Genomic DNA, 24,659 nt, shown 5'->3' on the forward strand with positions numbered 1-24,659 from the left:
CTGCTGCTGCTGCTGCTGTTTCCCTGCCTGTCTTTGGGCTTCTGTGTCCGAGTTGGGGGTCCAGACATGAAGATTGCAGACACAAAAGACAAAAAGGCTGAAATAATACGCGGCATGCTCGCACTCGGGGGATGCTCCAATAGCCAAAAGGATTCCGGGAGCCAATCTCACTGGTGTGATGAGATGGATGCAACGCACATGCAGATGCACCATGGAAGGCTTCCTGGAAGGCTTTCTGGAAGGGAGATGGATGATTAACGAGTGCGAGGTTCCATTCATAGTGATTGCATGTCGGCAAAGGGTCAAATTGGCGACCCCAGGTTCCCGTTACGGATAGGCACCCCACGATCTCGTCCCGTCAGATAAACTCTGAGGACCATCGATTCCCAAACAGGGCTGAATCGAGACCCAGGATGACGCGCCGTGCCACCTGGAAGCTGCGTGCCTAGCACAGCTAAGGTGAATGCGGAAGCTGGTCTGGGTGGGTTTCCCGCGTAGGTTTTGGCACAAGTGAAGATTATCTCAAACCTACCATGTGCAAGGATGCTGCCCCAAAGAGTCGGATCTTTTACAGACTGTGTGGTCTTTTACCCGGTGTGCCTATGGGTGTCAAGACGAGGCTTGTGAAGCTTCATCCGGGTTTCCCTCAACCTCGGCCGAGACACGAGCAGCTACCCACCCCACCCTACCTTACGTTAGTTACCCTACCTTGAGTTTACTTGGAGTGCCAGGTGGGCAAAGCAGGTATGCAACATCAACATCATGACTTGCGGCAGATGATGGAAGCTTCAGTTGCAACCGCTGGCGGCAACTTTAACCAGCTGGCGGGAAAAGCGGGCCTGTCCGCCGGGCCGTCAGAGTGTCCACTCCCTCAGCGACCTGTTCCACGTCACGTCCAACGCGTGGTGACTGCTGTGTTGCAGTGAGGTGTAAGACTCACCCCGCCATGCCCCTCCAAGAAACGGAAGCACAGGACGCTGACAGCACCGCCCAAGTTTATTCGCCGATAGGTACGTAATACCGACCTAAGGTACCTATCCGTTACTGTCAACGGGAATGCGGGAAAGATTGGACGCTCCTTCCTTGCTGCGTACCAAAAATTCAATTCTATTTTTTTTTTTTTTTCGACCCCGCGATAGTTTCATCGTCGGCCAACTTCCACAACTCAATCCCCCTCTCGCTCGCCACGACAGACAGACAACCACCCTCGTTTACCTCCTTCAGCTTCCTGACCTCCGAATACCCGACGTCTTGCACTCACTATCCACGTTGCCCGCCATCATGTCCATCATCGAGACCGTCCCCATCGATCACGTGCCCGCCGATCATGCCCTGCACGTCGCCTTCTTCAAGGATGTCCAGAATGCCGCCTTCCTGCACTCGCAGCTGCTGGCACGCAATGCCGACTTCGAGTACGCCCTAGTCGACGCCTCAGTGGTGTGTCACATTCTTGTCTCGATCCAGACAGAAACCTGACAGCCCGCCACTGACACCGACATCGTGATCCTTTAGGCCGTCTCCCGAACCCACATCCTCGCCGCAGCCTTCAAGGCCGTCACCGCAAAGGTCGATGGCAGCCTCAAGACCCCCAACGTCCACTCTGAGCTCGTTGCTTCTCTCAGCTCTGCGAACAACGTACGCGCAAGACAAACCTCTGGCACATCGCTTTACACCAACTGATTCTTCCCAGATTGCCGAAGCATACCGCCGCTACGGCATCAGCCCCACGTCCAAAGACGTCATTGCTGTCAAAATCGTCTCCCCCACCTCTGCCGAGTCCAAGTCCCAGTCCGCCGACGATGTCGAGAAGCATATGAAGGAACACTTCCAGGGCACGCCTGTCCCCTTCACCGACGAGAACATTGCTACTTCCACAGACTGGGCAAAGGTGCGCAAGTACTACAAGCTCAACGGCCTCCCCTGGCTCGACGCCATCAAAGACGACGCGGAGCGTAAGGAGGAGCTAGAGACCCTCGTGCTGGGCGCCATGGCCTTGCGCACTGCGTAGATTCGCCCCAGCGGTTCATCGCATGCTTTCGTGACGTACCTCAGCTCTTTGCTGATGTCGTGTTCGTAAGTCATCATCATTTGCTGTTGTACTATACTGCAAGCTAATTGTGCCTCCAAGCGCCAACTCCTCCCGTCAACAGGAGCTTTAACTCTTCAAACCGAGACCCCAATCACGCCCTTCAACCTCCTCAAAAGCTCGCCCCACATTGCGTCTCGCCCATCCCGCGTCCTTTGCACGGCATCGCGGTTCTCATGTGCCCGCCGCAGCAGGTATTTCATGCATTCTCCGGTCGATCCCCAGACGAGATACTTGTATGCGTCTACACCCCGCGCCTTCGTATCCTGGCGCCGCGGCTTCCTTGACACAAGCTCGCAACTCACCTCGTCTGCCATGCCCTGGAGTTGTGCGAATGCCACCTGGATCCTCGCCTCGCCAGCATCGCATATGGCTCGCGCTTTACTCACTGACTCGGCGTTGTGCGAGGCAAGAACCAAGCAGACGGGTGGCATTTGCGAGTCTCCCCTCAAGATCTCGCCGCACTGCCTTTTCAGGAGACACTCGGCAATGCCATCGTAGGCGGCATCGGTGTCCGCTTTGGTGTCGTGGATAAGGTGCCTGGGGTCAGAATTGATGTAGGCGCCACGCACCAGCTTCACCCCCAATGTGAATCCCCCACCGCGGGCGATCATGAGATGGCGCCGAAGCGTCTGAGGCGTGGACTTGAGGTATGCCTGGTAAGTGCCGTAGATGACGGCATTACCAGGAGAAGTGTTGTACTTGCGCATATACTCAACGGTCCAGATGTCGATACCGGGCTGCAGCGCCGTTTGCTCGGCATCAAACAAGAGACGGACGCCGCGCTCTGAAGCGAGAGAGCAGATGGAGTCGATTGAGTCGGCCAGGGCGGCCGAGGGAGGGAGACGTTCTGCGAGGGAGTACAGCGCCTGCCGGCCTGCACCTGTGAACCTGTGGTGGCATTAGCAGCTGCGAGACAGCCCGACAATGAAGACATGACTTTACTTGAGAGCAACGAAATCACCCCGCTGGGCCAACCTGACCGTCTCCAGGGTCCCCTCAGCCCAAGGAATTATCTCATTGCGGATGCATTCCTCTGCCATCTCGCCCTCACCGCATGACGACAAATCTTTGGTCTGTGAATCGTCGAGGACGACTTCTCTGGCGTAGCCCAGGATGACTCCTGTGAATCCAATGTCCTTGAGCTTGTTGATGGTCTGCTGCACCTCCACCGGGGTCTCTCCCGCGCAAAACTGGGCATAGAACGTGTACTTCAGGAAGAACCGCAGCAGCGGATTCTTATCCGGGTTAAGTATCGGGTTCGTCGTGTTGGCGAGCACCGACATGACCCACAACGACGGCGGTAATAGGATGGGCGACGACGAGATTGTGGTGGTGAGCAGGGAGCGGATGATCATGTATAAGGGCAGCACCGACAAGGGAGCCAGCGGCGTTTGTGGAGCCGACTCGATGGGTGTAAGTAGCATCTGCTCCGTCGACGACGACCTCTTTGTGGACGAGTGGATGTTCCTCCTCGCCATTGTGGTGGAAGTTGAATACATGATCCGTTGGGGATATCTGGTTGGCGTCGTGAATGGCGGCAGCAAGCTAATGCGAGTGATGATTCTCCTTCCAGCAACGACGCGGTCTTGGCTTACGGACGCGCAGGAAATCGGTGTCCTTGCGCTGCGGAGGCAGAAGCTGCGCAATGGCCGGGCCATCGCTGTGTTTAGGGACGCCCGCCGAGAGTGTAAGACAGGATGCTAACACGCGCCGCGGCGGATGAGTAAGGCGACGGGCTGAATAATGATGACGACTTGGAATCGAACGTTCAAACCTGAGGGATTCTCAAAACAGAGACAGCGCACGATATCACCAATTAAGGAGAGGGGTGGGAGGGTATTATACAAACATTCCAAGTCTATTGATCCTCTGTCTCCCGGCCGATACGGTCGTGTGGTAACCCACGGACGCGGGCACCCTTAAACTCGCTCCTTCCCTTCCTCTAGGACTGAGCCGCAGCGTTATCTATCAAGGAAGCAAACTATGATGTATGCCCTGCGCACGAGAGTGGGCTAGCACGTTCCCGCTCAGCCCGTATGCGGTGCTGCTTATCTCGGGGGAGAGAGATTGGCATTTTATCACGTGGGCTGTTGTCATTGGGGTCGATATCCGCCCGGTAGTAGCCGCTTCCGGAAGATCGGATCGGGATGGACCCTTGATCAGCGGCGAGTCGGCGCATCGGCGAACGAGGGGTGGGAAGCGATGAGACCGGAGGGATTGGCGATGTGTGGTTCACGTGGACACGTCAGATGTTGAGGTGGTGGAATCTTGGAGAGTGACGAGAGTTGTGGCTGTGTGAGGCTGTGAGACGGATGAAGATGCATTACTCTTGAATGTTCGTCTCATGTTCCGCGAGTGTCCTGAAGGGTTCGGCTCCGGTTACCCATACGCTAACTATTCCGCGTTCTGTACGTTTCGTGCTGGCGGCTACACGACTTGGACCTCGTGAGTCTTGAAGTTTTCAAAGTACCCGATGCCGCCTTCGTCTTCGACCACGAATCGCCATGCGCCAAGGTGGCACCATTTGCCCTCCTCGAGGCGGAAGCGAGAAGTAGGCCGCATCTATCCTCGTTCTCGCGCCAGCAATTCCCAATTCGGTCGTGGTACTCATCTGGCGCGCAGTATGGCTCGGTTTTTGTCGTGTTGTATTTGTATCCTTCCATTGTATCTCCTGTAGAGGACACCTCGGATGTGGTTTCAGCTTCGCTCCCTCGATCCGCTTGATTACTCCGTAGGGGCCGAGGAGAGATGCCATGTTCAGCAGAGACGGCGCCCTTCTCCGCCGTCGCTTGACGCCTTGATGAGCGTATCCTCCTCGGCGGAATCTGTTTCTTGCCCGTCACACTGGCTCGCCTTCTCGCTCTCCGTTGAAGCATCTGGCCCAGATTCCTCATCATACCTCTTGTCCGTAGATGCTGACCAAACATAGCGAGGTATCATTCGAGGTTTATCTCCAGCAATGCGCAGCATTCGCGCTTCAGAGTGGAGTTGACTAAGTAGAATGTAGGCGGGGCAATGGCCAGCTAAAGCACCACATCCGATGCGTGCGACATCAGAAGTCCTATGACCAGGTAGTGGGCATGGATTCTTGCCGTGAGCGTGCAGCGCTAATCCCACTGAAAGTCGAGGTGTGCAGAGTCGCACTATTCGCCATCCGACGGCTGTAGTTTAGGGGTGCTGAGGTTCCTCTACTTTAGCTGCCTTCGTGAACCCAAAGCGCTTGCGGAGGAACTCGACGTATCCGATAGGACGGCCGCGGGCGAAGCCGACAACATCCTGCATGCCGCCGTACAGCACTCCAAAGAGTAGGCCGTAACGTGCCGTGCGAGCTGCAGTGGGCAGAGAGAAGCGATCTTGAAAATTACAGCATCAGCAAACATGTCATCTTGGGTTGGGACGTGGGACTAGCATGACATACTGACGAGACTGAAGCCTCCGGCTACCGTAAGACTGGCAAGAACGGTGCTGATGAGGTCGGTACTGCCGCGGTATCTGTCGACGGTGCTCTCGAGGCCAAATGCCATAATGGTCCAAAAGCTGAGCCTTGCGCCCATACGTAGGCCTTCGCGAAAGCCGCCGTGGATGGTGTGATAATTCTTGCTCTTGTGGTAGAGGTACCAGCCGGTGGTGGTGGTGGGCATCTTGTGTGCGTGCTCGGCGCGGAAGCGCAGCGAGGCCGTCTGTCCTCCTTGCGCAATACCCAAGGCTGTCCCAATACCGAAACCGACCATGCCGGCGAGGGGTATGCGTGCTGGTGTCGGGATGGAGAGGCGGGACTCGGCGGGCTCCAGGCTGAAGTACTCAGCCATGGTCTGGCGACGTGCGGCCATTTTCGGTGGTAATGGGGGAGTGGTCGGTCGGAATGGGTGAGGTCGTGATGCCCTGGCCGTTGCGGTTGTGGTAGTCGATGTGACGATCAGAAGAAAGCTCCGGCTGCTCAGGCGCAAAACAAATCGGCGTGAGACCCGGAAGGAGCTTGGACCACCAGGAACTGATTTCTCGGGGAAGGGTCCCCCGGGGCGGGATGACCTGGCGGACGACTTAACGCGGGTCCCATCAGCTGGCGTCACGTGGTCGCGCATCAAAGAGGTGCCCCGCGCTGGACTCTCTGGCCCGTAGCTGCCGCTGAGGATCGCGCCTGCCTGCTGCCTGAAATTCTCGCCCGCCTCCTTCGATCAAGGAGAATTCCATCTCGTCTGCGACCTCCCATTGCTGCCAGACCGAGCCTTCCAAAACCCAATCACCGAGAAATCTCTCTAGAGAGGCCAGCTGCAACTTGTCAAAATGGTATGAACGGCACCTTGGAGTGACGAAACGCACCCCACCTTCCTTTCGCAGCTAACTCTTCTTCGTAGGTACAGAAAGTCGACGATACCTTCTACTCGGTGCGCTTCAAGTACGGCACCCACACCATCTTGCTGTTCGTCGACAGCCAGCAGATCTTCTCCGAAATCACAACAACACTGCTCGAGATCCTGCGCGACCGGTTCCCCGACGGCCTCACCATCAACCACACCTCTCCCGAGACGACGCCCCTGCCGGATGGCGACGTCGAGCTTGCCTACGCCCTGCCTGTGAATGCGAACGACCTGACACAAGGATGGAAGAACATCAAGGTCAAGGACACCGATACCCCGGTTGCGAAGGGTCTGCGCGATAACTGCACTGTCGCCTTCTCCTTCAATGTCGACGAGCCTGAATTTGTCGTCGACGTGCCCAGTCTGGACGAGGATATTGAGGAGGAGGAGGGCATGGGCTCTGATGCATGATCGGGACTGGTTTTCTGCATTGTTGCACGGCGTTGGGGTACCGCATACGGCATACACATACTACATGCTGACCTCGTCGAGGCCAAGCAGCTAATGGAAGATGATTGATGAACCATACATGGCAATCTTGGCCTCGGCGTGAGCACAATGATGACTTGCAGTCCCATGTCTGGCACACCTACAAAGAAAGTCTTGAGGTTCGAAAATGAGGGGTTGCCAGTTCGACGAAGAAAATGCTGCGTCGTTGAATCTTATGGCAGCATACGCGAAAGGGCGCTGTCGACCATGCTGCAGTAATGTTCCGTCGTTCAGAAATTCTGCCCGCCATTCATGTCTGTCGCCGTGCGTCAATCGCGCCCTACGTGACTACGTCCGTCAATCAAGCTTACTTGGCTTGCAGATGGCCCGGCCCTTACGATAACAACACTGCATGTCGATAATGATAGTTCTAATGGGGCGAACTGACTAACAATGATTCGTGCCAGCGACATCGGGCTTGATGCGGTCAACGATAGGCAAATGGCAACCTGCATTGATAAGAAGTTGGGGAATGGGGAACACCCTGTACACTTTAAACCCCCTTCATCACCGAAGCCTCGATCCATATTATATTTTGAAAAGTATTTACCGACATTCAACAACATCAATATGACTGAACAAACTGAAGAGTTAGTTCTCAACGTCGACGACGTCAGGAAAGCTGCTTCAAAGAAGCTCTCCTCATCCGCTCGAGGTGAGGGGTCTGCATCCAACCCCAACATGTGCAGTAACTAACACCCACATCGCTAGAATTCTACGATGCCGGCTCAACGGGTCAGATCACGGTCAAGGAGAACACCACAGCGTACTCCAAGTACCGAGTGCTTCCCCGAGTTCTCGTTGATGTTTCCGAAGTCGACACCAGTACCACGGTCTTTGGCCAAAAGATCGATTTCCCGCTTTCCGTTTCGCCCGCAGGCATTCAGGCCATGGCTCATCCCGACGGCGAACTCGCAACCAGTAGAGCATGCGCCAAACGCAAAGTGCACATGGGCGTCTCCTCGTTCGCCAACTATTCCGTTGAGGAAATTCGTGAAGCTGGGCTTGGAGTCGGTCCTCTTAAGCACGTCATGCAGCTCTACAGCATGAGGGACCGTGAAGCGCAACTCCGCATCATCAGGCGCGCTGAGAAGGCTGGATGTGTAGCCATCTTCTTGACGGCAGACAGCCCGGTGCTGGGCGTCCGGTACAACGAACCGCGCAATCAGTTCCGCGTGCCCGAGGGTCTTTCCCTACCCATGCTTGAGAGGACGTCTGAGATGATCCGGGCCACGACGCACGAGGCCGGGTTTGACGTCATCAACTCCAACTCGCATTCATGGGCTAAGGAGATCCCCTGGCTGAGGAGTGTGACGAAGTTACAGATTTGGATTAAGGGGGTTCTGGCACCTGAGGACGTGGAGCTGGCTATCCAGTACAAGTGCGACGGTGTTATTGTGAGCAACCATGGCGGTCGGCAACTTGACGAAACTCCGGCCACGATCGACATGCTTCCTCACTGTGCCAAGGCGGCAAAGGGAAGGATCCCGATTCACATCGACGGCGGTATCCGTAGCGGGACAGATGTTTTCAAGGCGGTGGCTCTCGGTGCCGACTGCGTTTGGATCGGAAGGCCGGTCATCTGGGGGCTGGGGGTAAGTCAAATGAGAATGTTGAAACTTTTCGGCAGCTAACTCGAAAACAGTACGACGGAGAGACAGGTGTGAGCAAGGTCTTGGACATCATGTACGACGAATTCAAGAGGTGCATGCAGCTCTGCGGTTGTAACTCGATTGCCGACATTACCCCTGCATCGCTAGGTGTTGTCAGGAAGAACGGTCCCATCGCAAGACTATAGGTGTTTGTTATTACCTATATGATTTCGTTCAAAACAAACATAGGAAACAATGATTTTGTTTCCGTGGCACAATCGCGCATGGTGTGATTGCACCGACTCCCTATCGTGCCCACGAGAGTAACTGAACCAAGACGAACCCCCAACAAAACTTCTCAAGTTTCTTCTCGAAAAACGCAACTTCTACGGGTAAATCAACTGCCAAGGCATAGCACGTGATACCCAAATGCACGATGAATCTCATCCAACAGTACGGAAGCCAATCAGCGCATCCAGTTCCACTAAGGAACCCATGTCGCCAGCATCTCACTGTGCCAGCCTGATCTTGATTCTTACCAAACCCCTCGTTTGCAGCCTGAAAGCAGACCGCTGTTTTTCAGTTCAGCATATTCCTTTTCATCGCCGCTGTTTGAGCGCAATGTCACTCTCATTCTATTCCAGTCTAATGACTGCAGATGGTGATGCACCAAACCACGACGAACAGCCGCAATTCACAGCGCTGAATCTCTTCGCAGCCCTCGCAACGAACCATCTCAAGTATTACACGCCCTGGCAGCTCAATGTACACCATTTTAATGACAAGGTCGAACTGGCGGGCAAAGGCGGCTCTGCGGTCGTCGAAATAGGACAGCTGAGAAAATTTCGAGTAAAGCGCGAGGCCAACAACCAGCAGTTCGTCGCTGTGAAGCGTAGCCGAGCACTTGCTGCGGCAGCGGGAAGTCTAGATGAGAAAGTCATCCTGCGGCATTTTGAGCAGCTCACCATGGAGATCCGAATCATGGGCAACTCCACGCTGCGTAAACACGCCAACATCGTCGATATTCTTGGCGTTTGCGTTGACGTGATCAACGCGATACCTAGCCTTGCCCTTGTCTTGGAACATTCAGACTTAGGCTCACTCGACCTGTTTCTCGTCACTGGCGATGGAAAAGGCACAACTGAGTTGGAGAGAGTTGATATGGCTTTACAAGTTGCCGAAGGCCTCACCGCGTTGCATGGATTGGGGATCTGTCATGCCGACGTGAAAACACAGAACGCGTTGGTGTTCCAGAAAAGCAACCATGATTCATGGCTTATCAAGATCTCTGACTTTGGCAATTCTGTCATCGGAGTCCACGGGAATGCGCGCGCCCGAGTTCGGTGCCACATTGGGACGAGATTGTTGAACGCACCCGAGATCAGGAACGGTTCCGCGCTTCGAGACCCCCTTTTCAGCATTGAAGATGCGCTGCGGACAGACGTGTTCTCGTTTGGTCTGCTTGTATGGGAGGTCCTAAAGTGTGGACAGAGCTTCCTAGATTCTGCCTGGATTGGGAACGCAGCGGGAGCGTCAAGTATTGACGAGATTGAAGACGTGTTGAACACCCTAAACCACAACGCGCTGCGTGATAGTGCTGTCAATTTCCTCAATGGATTGGAATTGGGCGATGAATTGCGTGCCCGTCTGAGCCGCATTTTTCGTGGTGCACTAGACGACAATCCATCGGATAGAGTAACAATGGTAACGCTGCGTGACCTCTTGAGGGAGGAGAGGGAATTAGAACCGTAAGCAAAACCTCTTGAGTCTTATTGAGACTGAGAAGCTAACACTCAAATACTTTAGTTACAAACAGTTTGCCAACTCACTCGATGACCTCCCTGGAGGAATTCCCGCAGATGAGACCAGCCGGGTTGAGGACATCAACAATGAGTTGCTTGGGCTAGAGCCCTTGTATGAAGACAGTATGGGAACTTGGACAGCGCAACATTCTCTTTACGAGGTTCGTTCAATTTCGTCCGACCAATTTTGATGTCGCTGGCTAAAAGCGGAACAAGCTGCTCTCTCACTGTGGATTTGACGGGAACAGAATCATCCAAGAAATGCCAACTACAATCAAAAAGCAAATCCTCGAGGAGCTGGAGATTGTCGCCAGTGCAACGTCGGTGCCGAACAATATTCGTGCTGGCGCTGCCATGACATTGTCGGAATGCTATACTATTGGCTTTGGTAGTAATCTGGACAACGACAAAGCTGTCCGCTGGTTACGCACCTCTGCATCTCTTGGATCGACGAAAGCAGCTCTATGGTACCATCGTATCTGTTGCGCGACGGGTATCAACCCAGCTACAAGCGAGTTGGTATCAGACATTGGCCAGGACTTGGAGCAGCAGCTTTCTTCTCTGCCTTCGGTGCTCTATCTCGCAGAGAGAATCCGACGTCTCAATTTCCAGGTGCAAGAAAGCGCCAAGAAGGTTACCCTCATTGCCAAACTTACACCATCGCCAGCGGCACATCTGGAAGATGCTGTGTTCAAGCTATCCATATTCAATCCGGATGAGGTAGACGACCTTTCGCCGCTACATCTGGCCTGCTGGCTCGGCGATAACGAGTTGGTGAGCGAACTTATAAAGCGTGGCAATCCTGGCCTCAAATCAACTCTTGGCCTTGACGCAGTGCACTTTGCCTGCCTGGGCGGTCACATCTCAACCTTACGGCTTCTTGTTGAACAGCATAAACTGTCCTTAATTCAGGCGGGGATTCACGGTATCACATCACTACACTTGGCTATATTCTTCCCTAGGAAGGATCTAGTTTCTGTTGTAGATCTCATCTTGACACACGCCGCCTCTCTCATCACTTCAACAACGAGCGACATCAAATGGGAAGCTCACGACCTAGTAGTCACAGGCACGCCACTATCATGGGCAACCATAACAAGGAACCAAGATTTGGTCCAGCTTTTGATCCCACATGATCATCAATCCAAGCTGCATTGTCTTCATCACGGAGCTCGGGGCTTTTTTTGGGAGATTGTGGAAATAGTTGCCCCTCTCATTCCCAAAGATCTTGATGCTGATGAGCGCGACCTTATCCAATTGAGTACCATTGAAAAACCCTTCTCTCATTGGATCGCACATGGAAAAGACCATGCCCAGGGTATTGAAAAAACAATTCAAGTTTACGACAGACACGGATGGATAGGATTTCGCATCTATGAATGGTCGCACCTGTTGGACATTGTTTACGAGGCCAGATGCTTTGCTGATCTACATCTTGTCAATGCCATCCTCGATGTTTCATCCGGAACATATGTGAAGCAGTGCTGTTTGACCGGACCACCCTTCAGTAATCCTGTTTTATTGGCGGCTTTGCAGATGAGCGGGCAAGATACCGCTTGGTATGACACGATTTGTAAGATAGTCGACTTCTACACCATCGAAGAACTGGAGCGTGAGTACGGCCCGCATGAATTCTTCTTGAACGAAGCAATTGCGGAAGGCTCGCTCGTTGGGGTCAGAGCACTACTTGAAAGAGGAGTCAACATCTACAGCCCGTCTATGCGCGGGAGCTACGCATACACGCCAATCCATCAATGCATCCATAGGGACGCATCCATTGAAATGTTCGAACTGTTGATAGAATTCGGGGCAAGTCTGCAAGAAATGGACCCCATTCTTGGTCGAACTGCCCTTCAGTCACTATTGCTGAGACGGCGTCAGAGACCGCTGCTAAACGTATTGCTCAGACATGAGCATGAGGATCAAGTCCTCATCAACGCCTTACATTCGACCTTACGACAACACTTCTCCGATTTCAGAGGGGAAAGAGATGGTCGTCGATATTGGAGCGAAAACCTACGCTATGCGCTTACCCATCCCCGCCTTATGAGGCATATCAACTCAGCCGACGGAGACGGTTGCACGATGGTCCAGCGAGCTTCTTGGAGCTTGCACCTTGAAACCACCCGCCTTTTACTGAACGCCCAGGCCGATGCCAGTATCCCATTCATTGCCGGTGATTCTCAAGCACTGCCCTTGCAGCTCGCGTGTACGCAAGGCCGACACATCAACGTCGTCCATACCATAGGTCCGGAAGTCGACTTTTTGAATGCGGAATCGCAAGCGTACCTCATTCGCAAGAGACGACAGCAGGTAGGCCGTGAAAGACTCAAACAAGCCTTGCAAGTGGCCAAAGAACTCCTGCAATGGCATCATGCTAGGGGAGACGGGCTATTCTCCGGCATTACTGAACTACATCTGGCCTATAGAATGAAGCTGACGACTGAGATCAGTGAGTTACTGCGTGCGGGGATGGACCCGGATCAGAAAGGCCGCTGGCCTGGTTGTGAGGACGATTTAACCGCCCAGGATCTTGGAAAACAATACTTACTGGTAGAAAACGAAGTCGACCAGGCATTCTCAGCACTACAAGGCCTCATCCTACCAGAGGGCTCGGAGCTTCCGCCAGATATGAGGCAGCGCAGTGACTCGGCATCGACAGGGTCGGAAGATATTTGAAGTTGCCAGTGCAGACATTTCTTTGACGGGTTAGATGGAGAGGTTTATCAATATCTGTTCTAATTTGGGAGCCCGACTCTATTGATTATTGTATGCAACTTTCTTTGCCGAGTTCTGGGAAATTCTTTGATGTACCAAATCTCACGAGTTTGGAGTGTAGGGGTCTCGACGCAGATACTTTTTCTCAACTAATTCCGTATGCTCAGCATTGGTGCGTACAGAAATTAGCTTAAAGGTGTCTCTAGAGTGTGCAGAGGCGATGCGAAATTCCCCCAGCGGCGCGCGATACCCTGGTTTCACCACCCAGACAACCTCTCCAACTTCGTAAGGGAACTTCGAGGAACCTAGCCGAAGACCGGAGAGTTGAGATCAACTTCGAATTGACATACTGCTGCTGTCTTTGCATACTTGGCGACATACGCCCTTCCATCGTTATCTGCCGCTGCTTGAAGTACAACCTGTGGTGCAGATGGGTGTCAATGAAATATCAAGTGCATTGACAGGCATTTTCTGACGTTCTCTTCGGAATTTTCAGGCAGTTCATCATACTTCTGTTCTTCGACAGCTTCGTGCTTAGTGTGACTGTCCGTCATCATGTCGACGTGGCTAGATTTGCTTTACACGTGTACTGCGAAGAAGAACCAAAGACGAACGAGGCCTACTTCGCTGACTGTTTATCTGGCAACTGCGAATCAACATGCATTGCTGCATGAACGAAGTCAGGCGCCTGCATCTCTGCGTATTTGTTTGACCATATCGTACATAGTGGTTGCCTTCATGCAGAACGGATCCCTACCAGACGACAGAACTCTGACACGATCCCTCTAAAGTAGAGGACTACAGGCAAGGCTATCCTCGTCTCGGGGTCTTCTTGATTCTTCCAAAGACTTCACATTTCTCAGACGCCTCGACTACGTCCACATGCGAAACCTTCTAGAGCAGCAAGATAGGCTTGCTGAGCTCGAAGGTCTATTAAACCAATGCGACGACAACGAAGACATCCAACTCAACCTGAGCAGCCAGCGTAATGATTCAAATCAGTCACGTCGAGCGGTATTGGAGCGCATCAAAGTAGCTCTAGTTGAATACGGTTCGTCTTTAATCAATGTCTTGAGATGAACTCGAGCGTCGCCCCTACCACATCCGTCTTGTTCTTCCTACCGAGATTGAGTGTGTGGGGATGCCCCGATCTGACGTGTATGGCCTATTCGCGGTTCATTTAGATCGAGCTGTCTTGGACTTTAATCAAATGAGATGTCTCTCGCCCGCAAAACAAAAAGACCATCAGAGTATCTGAAACTGGGTTGACGGCCACAAGCCGCTGGTCAGATCAGAGAGTGCATGCTTTCTTAACCTAGACACGTCGGCAGATGAAGACTTCATCGCTTTAGGACCCAGGACGCCGATCGGGCCATCCCCGGGGCTCTACTGGAGCTCCTCGTCAGGAAATACCCTAGTCTCGGAAAGTTTGTATGTTCTGTGCCTCATTTGAGCGCATGGCCCTTCACGATTTGCGAACACAAAATATCGCCCCAGGAAACATGAACGGATCTTTGCATAAGTTTTGCTAACTGCCGATTTTAGAATCAAGCTTTGCTGCAGCCAGGTAAGATTTGGATCATTTTGGCGATACAGACGTTGAATTGACTGACTCTAATGCTTTTGTATGACAGGAGAAAACCGAAGATGACGGTAGCCATCTGTTCAATCCGGGCATCTTTAAGATGGTTGTCCGGTACACGACGACAATCATGGTCCCGGCCTGGCTTATTCTCCCTGTGGTGCTTCTCACGAACACAACCGGAGACTCCACAGCTATATAAGGTACTTCGTCTTCACTATTGCCACGTCACTTCTCGTGGCACTAACTACGAATTCATAGAAATACAACCTTTTCTAGCCTTGTTGACGTAGGTGGTTATGCATTTTCTACGACTGCATCATCATTGAGGGATCAGATACTGATAAATAAAAAAACATCAGGTTCGCCGCAATACCGACCTCGTTTCTAGCGAATGTCAATGCATCTGAGTACGAGACATACGGCATAGCTTGACTCTTAGGGGCATCGTATGATACTTAGGCAGATTACAAAACAGCCACTTGAATTGCAGGTCTGTTAGATCATTGCCATAGATGAAATTGAAGTATTCAGGCACGAGAACTGACATTGTCTAATAATATCCGATTCGAGTTAAACATGACGTTTAATATTTGGCTTTAGCAAGTTTCGGTAAATTGATTGCCTCATGAAAGGATATGACACACAACGATGTTTCATCATTCAAGACGCTAACGCCTCGTAAGCCGCTTTGAGCGGCCGTAGTACCTTCTGTCTCATAGAGTCGTGGACCTCCCAATTCTCATAATTTGTCCACTCGCCGGGATCTAGACACGACCTTACCGCATCCGCATATCGGCTCCCTGTCGCATGTGCAAGTCTGGGCATTGCGCTGGTCAAGAGAAACTTGCGCAGACGTTCCGGATCTTTCACCGATGCAAAGCCCTTCTGTGCGCTGTCCATACTTGGCAGTGTCCTCCACATTCCAATTTCCATCAGAACGATGCCCTAAAGCGAGGCTGTTAGCCAGAAGACGCAAATGTCCTACACAAGTGCCTACCAATGCATAAATATCATGCTGTCTTGTGAAGCGCAACGGTCGGCCCCATCGGTCTGGATGCCTATATATGTTTGCGTCAACATCGAAGTCAACCGTCCCTCTTGTTTCGGCCTCTTCCGGCCTGGAGCAGTCGAACCCGATCAGATAAGGTCTCTCAAAGTCGTATACAGGTTCTGTTCTACCCTCTGTACGATTGTTGACACTTTTTTGGTCGTTGCTGGAGAAAATAAGCACATTGTCGCTCTTCATGTTTTTATGGAACCAGCCTATGGAATGGAGTTGCAGAAGTGCCTCGCATATATCATGGGCCAGGCGGTATCGTGTCTCAAGTGGAACTTTGACCTTGCCGAGGATACCGGACAAGAGGAACGGTTTCCAGCCAATCTTGTCGTTGGGAACTTTGAAGATAAATCCGAATCTGGGGCCGTACAGGCTGTCATGAAGGTAGCCTATCCCGGGTAGGGTTCTGAACGAAGGGTCCTTGGGCTCGACGTGAAGAGCCGATATCTTGGCCACTTGTTGTGACAGCCTCTGATGTGTCTGCTCGTCTATATCCTCGTAGTAAATATATTCAACGAGAACGGAGTCACCGCTATGATGACCCATTCGGAGACGTTGGCGGGGCGTAGCCTGGCTATCAAAGTCCACTCGTGTTTGGTCCGGTGACGCTTCTTCTGTGAGTAGAGTGAGACGCATTGCAATTCGATGCCTCAAGTCTTGGGCTGCTTTAGAAGCCATCTTTCTCAATGTGCGAAGTGATGGAGTGTCAAGGCTTGATATGCAGTCGTCAAGAAAAGAGGCCAGGCTGTCCGTTTGCTGCTTAATGTTCGTAATAAGTTCCACGGCCTCCAAATCGCCTAAGGCGTTCTGGCCTGACGCTAGAAACGAGCCTTCCAACTCTTGCAATAGTTTAGTGGCCTGCTTCTGGCTCTTAGTCGATAAAAAGGGTAAAAGCACCGCGTTCTCCTTCTCTCCGACCTCGCCACCGATCAAGCTTTGACCGAGATCATTCACAGCGTTGGCTCGGGCCAAGATTTTGTCAACGAGCTCAATGTCCTTGATAGACGACGGGGCATCTCTTGTCATCCACCTCAAGAACGATCGAGTGCTCTTTGGGTCCAGTGGATGGAAGAGTCTCAGGCGTAAATTCATAACTCCCGTTGCCGATGCATCAATGGAGTCCATCGGGGTAGGTAAAGAACTCGTGTTTTGGCCGGCGGGATACCACTTCGTAAGAATGATAGGACTAGACGACGTCTCTGGTGTCATGGAAACATAGAAAGGTTGCTTCACAAGACCCGCTCTGATATCTAGCATTCGCCGATGAATCTCTGGGATGGTAACTGTGCCACTTCGATCGAGCATATCCGCCATGCTATCCAGGAGGACACGAGTAAATGAAGGCCATCTTCCTTTGCCTGTGGGCGTCAATTGATCTTTATCTGTTGCCGCCAGGAACTCGACGGTGTGGGACACTCTGTTTCTCACAGCCTGTCCAGCGTGGCAGCAGTCCAAGAGAATGACAACATCGCAACCAGCACCGAGGAATTGAGGCTGTATGATGGACCAGTCCACTTCTGGACCTCCCGAGGGAAGGCTACCACGAGATCGTACAGCAAATCAGCATGTTATCCGGAGTGGCGCACGACCGTAAATGCTTTCAAAGGGAGGGGAAAGGCAACTCACGCTGCCCAGATGCACGCAGAGTCTTTCGGGCCTGACGGACCTCCGTGACCTCCATAATACACAATGATGAGCTTATCCTGGCCGCCAAAGTGCTCAATGAATTGAGCTACATGTAAATTCAGAAGGCGGTGGGTATCTGCCGAGGGAATATCGAACCGACGGACAGCATAGTTGAATTTGGTGCGGAACATTTCGGCCACTTCAACCGTCTCCTGCGTGAAGTACTCATCTCCCCCTTCCCAGGAGAGTAGCAGAACATTGACGTCTAAGTATCTCTGCGCTCGACGTGGCCGATAGTCTTCCAACTCTTTTGCTAGGTCCTGCTCGTGATCCGCCATCGGTCCAGAAGGCTGGGATGTCTCGAAAGCCATAACGTCTGTTGAAGCTGTGAGTAATACCGCGTTCAGGCGTTGATCTAGAACAGAGGGACTGGTATCGCCTGTGGCTTCGCGTTATGTAGCAAGTGTGACGATAGGGTTATCCCGCCGACTTACGGTCAGCAGACAGATAACCATAGGCGGGGTAGCCATATTATCTATCTCCTTATTGGGGCATAAAAATGGGTAGATGCGCTTACAGCGAGTCGGCGCCCAATACAATGCTCGGTAGCTAGTAGTTAAGCGAAGGAGTGAAAGGTTGGTTGATAGGTCTGCTGTAAGCTTGATGAGGGTACCAACACGATGCAGTCCAGGGAGCTGGAGAGCAGAAACTTTGCATCAGCTCTCGACGATGAAGCGGTTAACAACTCTACTCTCGAAGTGTATCTACAGCATAGGTTCTTATGGCTGTAACAAGGATACCCTAGTAGACTAGCTCTTGATATTGTTTGAACATGGCCCGGCTTTCGACAAAAGCTGTGCGGCTGCATGTTGGATCAGGCTCCCCACCCAGCCTTGGGTCGTCTCCCTACCTTGGTACCAGAACCAGACCTCTGAAGGTACCAGGTTGCAATCAACATGTTTCCATGTATTATTCGCCGGATTAACGATGACTTGGCTGTGTATCCAACACCAATAGCTTGTCTGGCACAGGAAGTATACAGCCCGACGATTCTAGGGAATGAACGGTGACTGATCGCGAGAAAATCGCGGTGTTGCTGACCGGGCATCAAACATGGGCAATGAGCCTACTTGAGAGTCTCATTGCCCGAAAACATCGCAGCAAAGAAATACTGCAGCCTGACAACTGTTTTCATAACCTCACATGAAGTCGACTAAGACACTCCTCGAGTCTAAATGCAAGCAGCTTCGCACAGTGTCGAGACAGATGACGTCGGTGGTCTGGACCGCGATCGCTAGAAAAATACAGCGGACAGGGGCCTGCATGTCTCCACTGAACAGCCCCAGACACAGTGAGATCATTGGGCAAGCGTCACTGTACCCATCTGGACCCCTTTTCCAGACATCCAGCGTCGAATGTCGAAGGAGCTCCTGGTTTCAACTTTTTTTCCTCTCTTCCTCTTCCCAGAAAACAACTCGACACCAGAACCCACGAAAAAGGGGGACCGTCACAACCACAGCTGCAGAGTCGCCGCCGACCTCTGCTGATGCTGCCAGCCACATGTCCCTCGTGGCCATCCTCCGCCATGGCCTCCGCCTGATCATCCCGCTGGCGGTAGTCTCGACCCTCTATCTCTATCTCTATCCCGTCTTCCTTGGCTGCGCGTTCCCAGTCGCCCCGAGTACCACCAGCAGCAGCAACGACGTCGAGCTCGACAGCAAGGCTGCCTTCATCGAAGCTGCGCGACACCACCTCCCTTTGCCGATCCCCCTCCGATCGACAGACTCCCGACCCGCTCCTTTCAGACTCCTTGCGCTGGGCGACCCCCAACTCGAGGGTGACACCGCCATCCGAAGGATTCCCGGCCCTGCCTTCCCTCACGCGAGGAGCTGGTGGTCCCAAGTGACCTTCAAGGCACCAAACTCGCTGCGGCAGCGCGTCCGCCAGTCGCTACACGATGTAATCGACATCTTTCTCGAGGACGTCTTCAACGAGCTCGAGTCCCTCCGCAAGCGGATAGACATATTCGGCAACGACTTCTACCTTGCCCACATCTACCGAACCGTACAATGGTGGACTCGCCCTACCCACGTCACTGTGCTTGGCGACCTCCTGGGTAGCCAATGGATTGGCATTGAAGAATTCCGGAGCCGTGGCCGCAGGTACTGGGACCGCGTTATGCGAGGCACCGAGCGTGTCCCGGACGATGTAGCTGCGTACCCGTCTATGGAGTATGAGCTCGCCGACTACCTCTCCCCATCTGGCGAGCCGTCTCCGGTATGGTCGCGTCGTGTCATCAACGTCGCTGGCAACCACGACATTGGCTATGCCGGCGACATCAACCAGGACCGCTTTGGACGTTTCGAACGCCTGTTTGGCAAGGCAAACTACGAATTGCGCTTCGAGCTTCCTATCGAAGACCCGAACCTCAATGCTACTGTGGTGGACGACGAGAAAAACCCCGACTCCGACCGGCTACCTCCCGAGATCCGCGTGATCGTCTTGAACGACATGAACTTGGACACCCCTGCGAAGGACACCTCGCTGCAGGATCAAACCTACGCCTTCATCAACTCCATCATTGAGACCTCGGCAGCTGTCGAATACAACGGCCACTTCACCGTGATCTTGACCCACATCCCGCTGTACAAGCCCGAAGGCGTCTGCGTTGACTCGCCCTTCTTCGATTTCCACGGCGAGCACGACGGTGGGGGTGTCAAGGAGCAGAATCTACTTTCCTACGACGCTAGCAAGGGCTTTTTGGAGGGCCTCCTTGGCATGAGCGGCAACCCTGATGCCCCCGGTAACGGGAGAGGTCGTCGGGGCGTTATCCTTAACGGCCACGATCACGAGGGTTGTGACACGTACCACTACATCAATCAGACGCAAGGCGAGCTCAGCGACAGAAGGTGGGAGGTTGAGCGCTGGCCGACCGCCAAGGGCCGGGGAGCTGTCGGGGCCCCTGGTGCGCCGGGACTGAGAGAGATCACGGTCAGGAGCATGATGGGCGACTTCGGCGGTAATGCGGGACTCCTCAGCGCTTGGTTTGACGAGGAGACTTGGAGTTGGAAGTTTGAATACGCGACGTGCGCCTTGGGTACGCAGCACTTTTGGTGGTTCGTCCACAGCTTGGATTTTGCGGCGATTGTTGGCATCGTCGCCTACATCGTTCTGCTCGTCACGGAGGCGAACAAGCCGCAAGCACCACCGGCCAAGTTGAACGGATCTGCAAAATCGAACGGCACTGTTCCGAATGGCGTGGTGCACTCCAACGGCGAAGCGAAGAAACCGATAGAGAACGGGGAGGCCAAATCATCGTAGTCATTCGTGTTGCTCAAATACCCGGCAGGGCAACGCCTGTCTCATATTTTTAGTAAAGCACCTCATTTTGTCACATTGTTCACGCCTGCGTTGCAATTCGCCTTTGGCATGTTTCCCTCAAACCACATTCCTTAGCCGTTGTCCACAAAAATCATGCCATCATATGTTACCAGCGTTCTACACAAGTCAGCGTACCTGCCTCCGAAGACTTGTGCCTCGTAGCATCGTTCTAGAGCTCCTGTCTTCGGTAGCCGAGCTCTGGCTATCTTGTGCACCCAGGATCTCGCCGTTTTGATGCAGCACCGCAGCCTTCGTTGTATCGGTCAGCCTCGTCGCATGCTAGAACCTCTCACCGCTGATGAGGTGAGGAAGCAACGTTCAAAAGTCCTGTGTGCGCATTTGTGGCTCGCAAGCACATGTGAGGGGTAACGATTCTCAGCTGAATGTTTTCCAAATGACCCAGCGTGCCTGGCCAACCGCGGCAAGGTCTCGACGCTCCCGCCATGTCTCGACACCGGCCATGTGCTCCCCGTACCACTCTGTGAGAGCCCGTGGACTACTGCGCCACGGCCGGTAAGCCTCCGCTGCCGAGCAGGGAGGCTGGAGATGTGTGCATGTGTGTGCAATATCACCTCATGCCAGCCGGATATTTGCTTCACGGACCTGGCCCCCGGTTCAACGCGCCTCTTGTCACGTCGCACGAGCGAAGTCTTCTGCGGTACGAGCTGCAAGTAGAACATGCACATCTGGCGTGCGCCTCTCTCTCCCTTACCGGTTGCCCTGTATACCGGGCCCAGAGCTCGCGTCTATAAGTCGTCTGTCATGCATGCAGTTGCTACCCCGCCATGTGTTTGTCCACTGCATTGTGCGCCCCGTACGACGCTGCCGCGCGCCACAGGACAGCTGCGCTATCGAAATCTTGTCGCCGTCTGTCATCTGCTCTTCACGCCGGTCAGATCGAGACCAGGGTGGGGTGGGTTGATATCGCCGAGGTCGTCAACGTTGGGCCGTCACGAGGTCTTGGAAGAGAGGCTTCTGCTGCTGGTGGCCGCTGAAGGCTGAAGCAAACAGCGGACAGGTGATGAGGCGGTGACAGGTGAGAGAGGAACTAGGGATCCTTTTCTATCTCGGCGATAATCCAGGCTGAGTGAGATTCAGGCTCGACATCTGCTTTTCAGCCTCACAGAAAGAGTATATAAACTGAAGAAAGATCCGTATTGAGATGGGAGATTCAGTCAAGACATCCAGACACATTACAAGACGAACTACAGCATACACTGTCACTTCAACGCTTCTCATCCCAAAGACGCCCAATTCATTTCTGATATACCTTCAGCCTCGAGAATATCTCAACACCATCAACATGCAGATCTCCCACCTCACCATCTTCGCCGTCCTCGCCGGCCTTGGCCTTGCCGCGCCAACTACAAAGGCCGACACCAGAGCCGCGCAGGAGTTTGACCCCCTCATGGCCGCGGGGAAGCTCTTGCCCCGGCAAATCACTTCTGAGTGGTGCACGAAATCCTGCGACTGCGACAAGGTCCCGAAAGAAGAGTGAGTTCGGGCTACATCATATGAAAGAACTTTGACGCTGACCTGGATATCAGGAAATTCCAATGCTATTCGAATGCCAATTGCGAGGAGTGCAGACGTCAGGGACTTTACCCACCCAAGGAGGACTCAAGAAACTAGGCTGCAAGCGTGGGTGGGATAAGCTCAGGTGTCAGGTTGGTGATGGTTGGGGAATTAACGTTGTCTTTGAGGGAATCATTTTGCGTCGAGATACCAGATACCAGAGAATCGCTGATGGTTAGGAGTAAGGATTGGACGACTGCCTCCAGAGGACATGAGATGAACCAGACAAACTGGCGTCGGGCATGCTTTTCTTCGTCATGTCCAATATCAGATACACTCGCTTCAGAAGGTTCAGTGCATCACGACCGAAAACTGTGTTGGAGAACTCAATATCTTCAGATAGATACACCAAGCTGGCTAAACCAGCTTCTCCAAGGTGGCCTAGAGGTAAGGGTAGTATACAGAGATTCGTACATGCGCAGACCCACGCGTCGTCAAGTCTATATGCAAGTTGTGGCGCCTCTCCATCGCCGGAACCCGCCCCGATAATACAAGTACAAGTAATTTTGGTAAGAGGAGAGAAGAAAGGTGTAGTGTAAAAATGCACAGCTTGTGCTCATTAGCTTTGGTTTGAGCGGAGTGTCCACCCTTTTACTGCTTCTTGTTGGGGTCGTCACTCTTCACGAACCAGCCGCCGAAAGAGCCCATCATGTTCTGCATGGCCTCCTGCTGCATCTTCTCCTGCATGGCGGCCTCCTCCTTCAGCCACTTCTCGCCGTTCTCGCGAATCTCCTTCTCGAGAAGCTCGTAGTTGCGCTGTCCACGCTCACGGGCGATATCCTGGAGCATCTTGCCCTGGGCGAGAGCCTCGTGAGGGTTCTGCTCACCGTCGGGAGAGACCATGAGGCTCATGTTAGAGGGCTTCAGGCCTAGCATACCTCCCAACAAGCTCATGCCAGAGGGAGCCTTCTTCTTCTTGGCCTCGACCTGCTTCTGGAACTCGGCACGAGCGATGGCCTCACGGCGCGCGAACTCGGTGGGAATGTGCTTGCCGTCGAAGGACTTGAGGACCTTGCGAACATCGCCGTATTGCATCGTGTGGATGTACTCGAGGAAAGGGATCAAGCCGACCAATTCCTTGTCTGAAGAGTCGCCCTTCCACTTGGGAAGAACGATGGCATTCTCCGGCTGGTGCTGAACGTGCTTCTCGTTGGTGTCGATAATGATCACTTTGGACAGGTCACGGTTAAGGTAGGAAAGATCCTGAGGTTGAATTAGCCATGGTCGCAGAAACGAACAAGAGAACAAACGCATACCTTGATGAACTCTCCATCCTTGTACTTGGTTGCTTCGCGGTAGAGGGGCCACATGATGAAGCGGTAAGGGTCGAGCTTCCTGACGAGGGGCTCGCCGATAGCGAAGGGCACACTGGTGAAGAGGACCAACTCGTAGTACTGGCTGAGGTAGCGCAGGAAGTAGTCGACACCAGGGCGCTTAGCAACTCTCCAGCCGTGCTCACGAGACCACTCGCTGTGGACAAGTAAGTCCTCCAAGCTGATGCACAGAGTGTAGGGACGCTCGAAGGACGGATCCGGGTCGGGCAAGAGCTTTTCGAAGGCGGGCTCTTGGTAGTAGTTGAGGAAGTCTCCTGTGCGCGCCTTCACTCTGTTCCACCACTCCCCAAATCCCCAGCCGTTGGGTGCGTCCTCGGCATGCCTCTTGGCCTCGATCTCGTCGTCCCAATTGCGGCCGAGGTAGATCGCACCAGTAATAGTGAAACCAAGGAAGGCCAGATACATGCGGTTGGCAAGCTGCTGTCTTTTCCTGTCTGTTGAGGAGACATATGCTGAATCGGGGAGTTCTCCGCGGCCACGGCCGCCACCTGATGCGACAGCATCCTCCTCGGCGATGGCAGCAAGGGCAGCCTTGTTGGTCGCGCCGGACATCTCGTAGGCAAGAGTGGACGGAATGCCCTGCGTCAAATCGGGGAGAGGGCCGGTCGGTGTGGGTTCCTCGGGGGCTTCGGTCGCATCGGAGGCATTTGTCTTAGCTTCGGCATCGGAGGCGTTGGTTGAAGCTTTCGGTGATGTGGTTTCGGGTGTTGAGTCCGCAGGCTTCTGGGTATCAGCGGGCTTGGAGGCAGATCCGGAGGCGCTCTTTGGCTTCTTCTGCTGGGCGAAGTTTCTGCTCCATGTTGCGGCCACGAATTGGGGTCTCGTAAGTGGTGTTGCGACTGGGCGATACAGCTGCGCCGCAGAGGGCTGCAGGCGCGCGAACCGAGCTGCCCTTGACAGCATGACGTCTCAAGGGCCAATGTCGGCGTATATGAATGTGCAAGGGTGTAAAGACCCAACGATGGTTCAATCGTAAGTCGCGAACAAGGGGCGGTGGAGGTGATGCGCCGACAACGAAGAAAGGCCTGGCGGGCGTTGTCGAGGTTGGAGCAG

General features: G+C 53.4%; 10 protein-coding genes across 10 annotated transcripts; 6 read left to right on the forward strand and 4 right to left on the reverse strand.

The window, feature by feature from the left end:
• Nucleotides 1-1,281: 1,281 nt before the first annotated feature.
• On the forward strand, nucleotides 1,282-2,008 carry GCG54_00001166 (EKC/KEOPS complex subunit; the record flags this gene model as incomplete). Its single annotated transcript, XM_045401289.1, has 3 exons — nucleotides 1,282-1,437; nucleotides 1,513-1,635; nucleotides 1,691-2,008. 3 exons carry the CDS (start codon nucleotides 1,282-1,284, stop codon nucleotides 2,006-2,008), a joined length of 597 nt encoding a protein of 198 aa, XP_045258222.1.
• A 155-nt stretch (nucleotides 2,009-2,163) lies between these two features.
• Nucleotides 2,164-3,567, reverse strand: GCG54_00001167 (putative proline dehydrogenase; the record flags this gene model as incomplete). The annotated part of the gene is made up of 2 exons (XM_045401290.1): nucleotides 2,164-2,977; nucleotides 3,032-3,567. The coding sequence occupies 2 exons, from the start codon at nucleotides 3,565-3,567 to the stop codon at nucleotides 2,164-2,166; spliced, it is 1,350 nt and encodes a 449-aa protein (XP_045258223.1).
• Nucleotides 3,568-5,257: 1,690 nt separating this feature from the next.
• On the reverse strand, nucleotides 5,258-5,919 carry GCG54_00001168 (uncharacterized protein; the record flags this gene model as incomplete). Its single annotated transcript, XM_045401291.1, has 2 exons — nucleotides 5,258-5,442; nucleotides 5,508-5,919. The coding sequence occupies 2 exons, from the start codon at nucleotides 5,917-5,919 to the stop codon at nucleotides 5,258-5,260; spliced, it is 597 nt and encodes a 198-aa protein (XP_045258224.1).
• A 454-nt stretch (nucleotides 5,920-6,373) lies between these two features.
• Nucleotides 6,374-6,858, forward strand: GCG54_00001169 (uncharacterized protein; the record flags this gene model as incomplete). The annotated part of the gene is made up of 2 exons (XM_045401292.1): nucleotides 6,374-6,376; nucleotides 6,445-6,858. The coding sequence occupies 2 exons, from the start codon at nucleotides 6,374-6,376 to the stop codon at nucleotides 6,856-6,858; spliced, it is 417 nt and encodes a 138-aa protein (XP_045258225.1).
• Nucleotides 6,859-7,506: 648 nt separating this feature from the next.
• On the forward strand, nucleotides 7,507-8,734 carry GCG54_00001170 (Oxidase FUB9; the record flags this gene model as incomplete). The annotated part of the gene is made up of 3 exons (XM_045401293.1): nucleotides 7,507-7,591; nucleotides 7,648-8,531; nucleotides 8,582-8,734. The coding sequence occupies 3 exons, from the start codon at nucleotides 7,507-7,509 to the stop codon at nucleotides 8,732-8,734; spliced, it is 1,122 nt and encodes a 373-aa protein (XP_045258226.1).
• Nucleotides 8,735-13,839: 5,105 nt separating this feature from the next.
• Nucleotides 13,840-14,306, forward strand: GCG54_00001171 (uncharacterized protein; the record flags this gene model as incomplete). The annotated part of the gene is made up of 2 exons (XM_045401294.1): nucleotides 13,840-14,099; nucleotides 14,125-14,306. Exons 1-2 carry the CDS (start codon nucleotides 13,931-13,933, stop codon nucleotides 14,304-14,306), a joined length of 351 nt encoding a protein of 116 aa, XP_045258227.1. The 5' UTR covers nucleotides 13,840-13,930.
• A 987-nt stretch (nucleotides 14,307-15,293) lies between these two features.
• On the reverse strand, nucleotides 15,294-16,716 carry GCG54_00001172 (uncharacterized protein; the record flags this gene model as incomplete). Its single annotated transcript, XM_045401295.1, has 2 exons — nucleotides 15,294-15,578; nucleotides 15,631-16,716. The coding sequence occupies 2 exons, from the start codon at nucleotides 16,714-16,716 to the stop codon at nucleotides 15,294-15,296; spliced, it is 1,371 nt and encodes a 456-aa protein (XP_045258228.1).
• Nucleotides 16,717-18,876: 2,160 nt separating this feature from the next.
• GCG54_00001173 (Protein TED1) lies at nucleotides 18,877-20,637 on the forward strand (the record flags this gene model as incomplete). Its single annotated transcript, XM_045401296.1, has 1 exon — nucleotides 18,877-20,637. The coding sequence occupies one exon, from the start codon at nucleotides 18,877-18,879 to the stop codon at nucleotides 20,635-20,637; it is 1,761 nt and encodes a 586-aa protein (XP_045258229.1).
• A 1,363-nt stretch (nucleotides 20,638-22,000) lies between these two features.
• Nucleotides 22,001-22,329, forward strand: GCG54_00001174 (uncharacterized protein; the record flags this gene model as incomplete). Its single annotated transcript, XM_045401297.1, has 2 exons — nucleotides 22,001-22,191; nucleotides 22,245-22,329. 2 exons carry the CDS (start codon nucleotides 22,001-22,003, stop codon nucleotides 22,327-22,329), a joined length of 276 nt encoding a protein of 91 aa, XP_045258230.1.
• Nucleotides 22,330-22,863: 534 nt separating this feature from the next.
• On the reverse strand, nucleotides 22,864-24,509 carry GCG54_00001175 (Mitochondrial import inner membrane translocase subunit TIM50; the record flags this gene model as incomplete). The annotated part of the gene is made up of 2 exons (XM_045401298.1): nucleotides 22,864-23,475; nucleotides 23,529-24,509. The coding sequence occupies 2 exons, from the start codon at nucleotides 24,507-24,509 to the stop codon at nucleotides 22,864-22,866; spliced, it is 1,593 nt and encodes a 530-aa protein (XP_045258231.1).
• Between the last annotated feature and the right edge of the window lie 150 nt (nucleotides 24,510-24,659).

The sequence above is a fragment of the Colletotrichum gloeosporioides genome (assembly GCF_011800055.1).
Source record: "Colletotrichum gloeosporioides strain Lc1 chromosome Unknown consensus_88, whole genome shotgun sequence".
NCBI lineage: Eukaryota > Fungi > Ascomycota > Sordariomycetes > Glomerellales > Glomerellaceae > Colletotrichum > Colletotrichum gloeosporioides.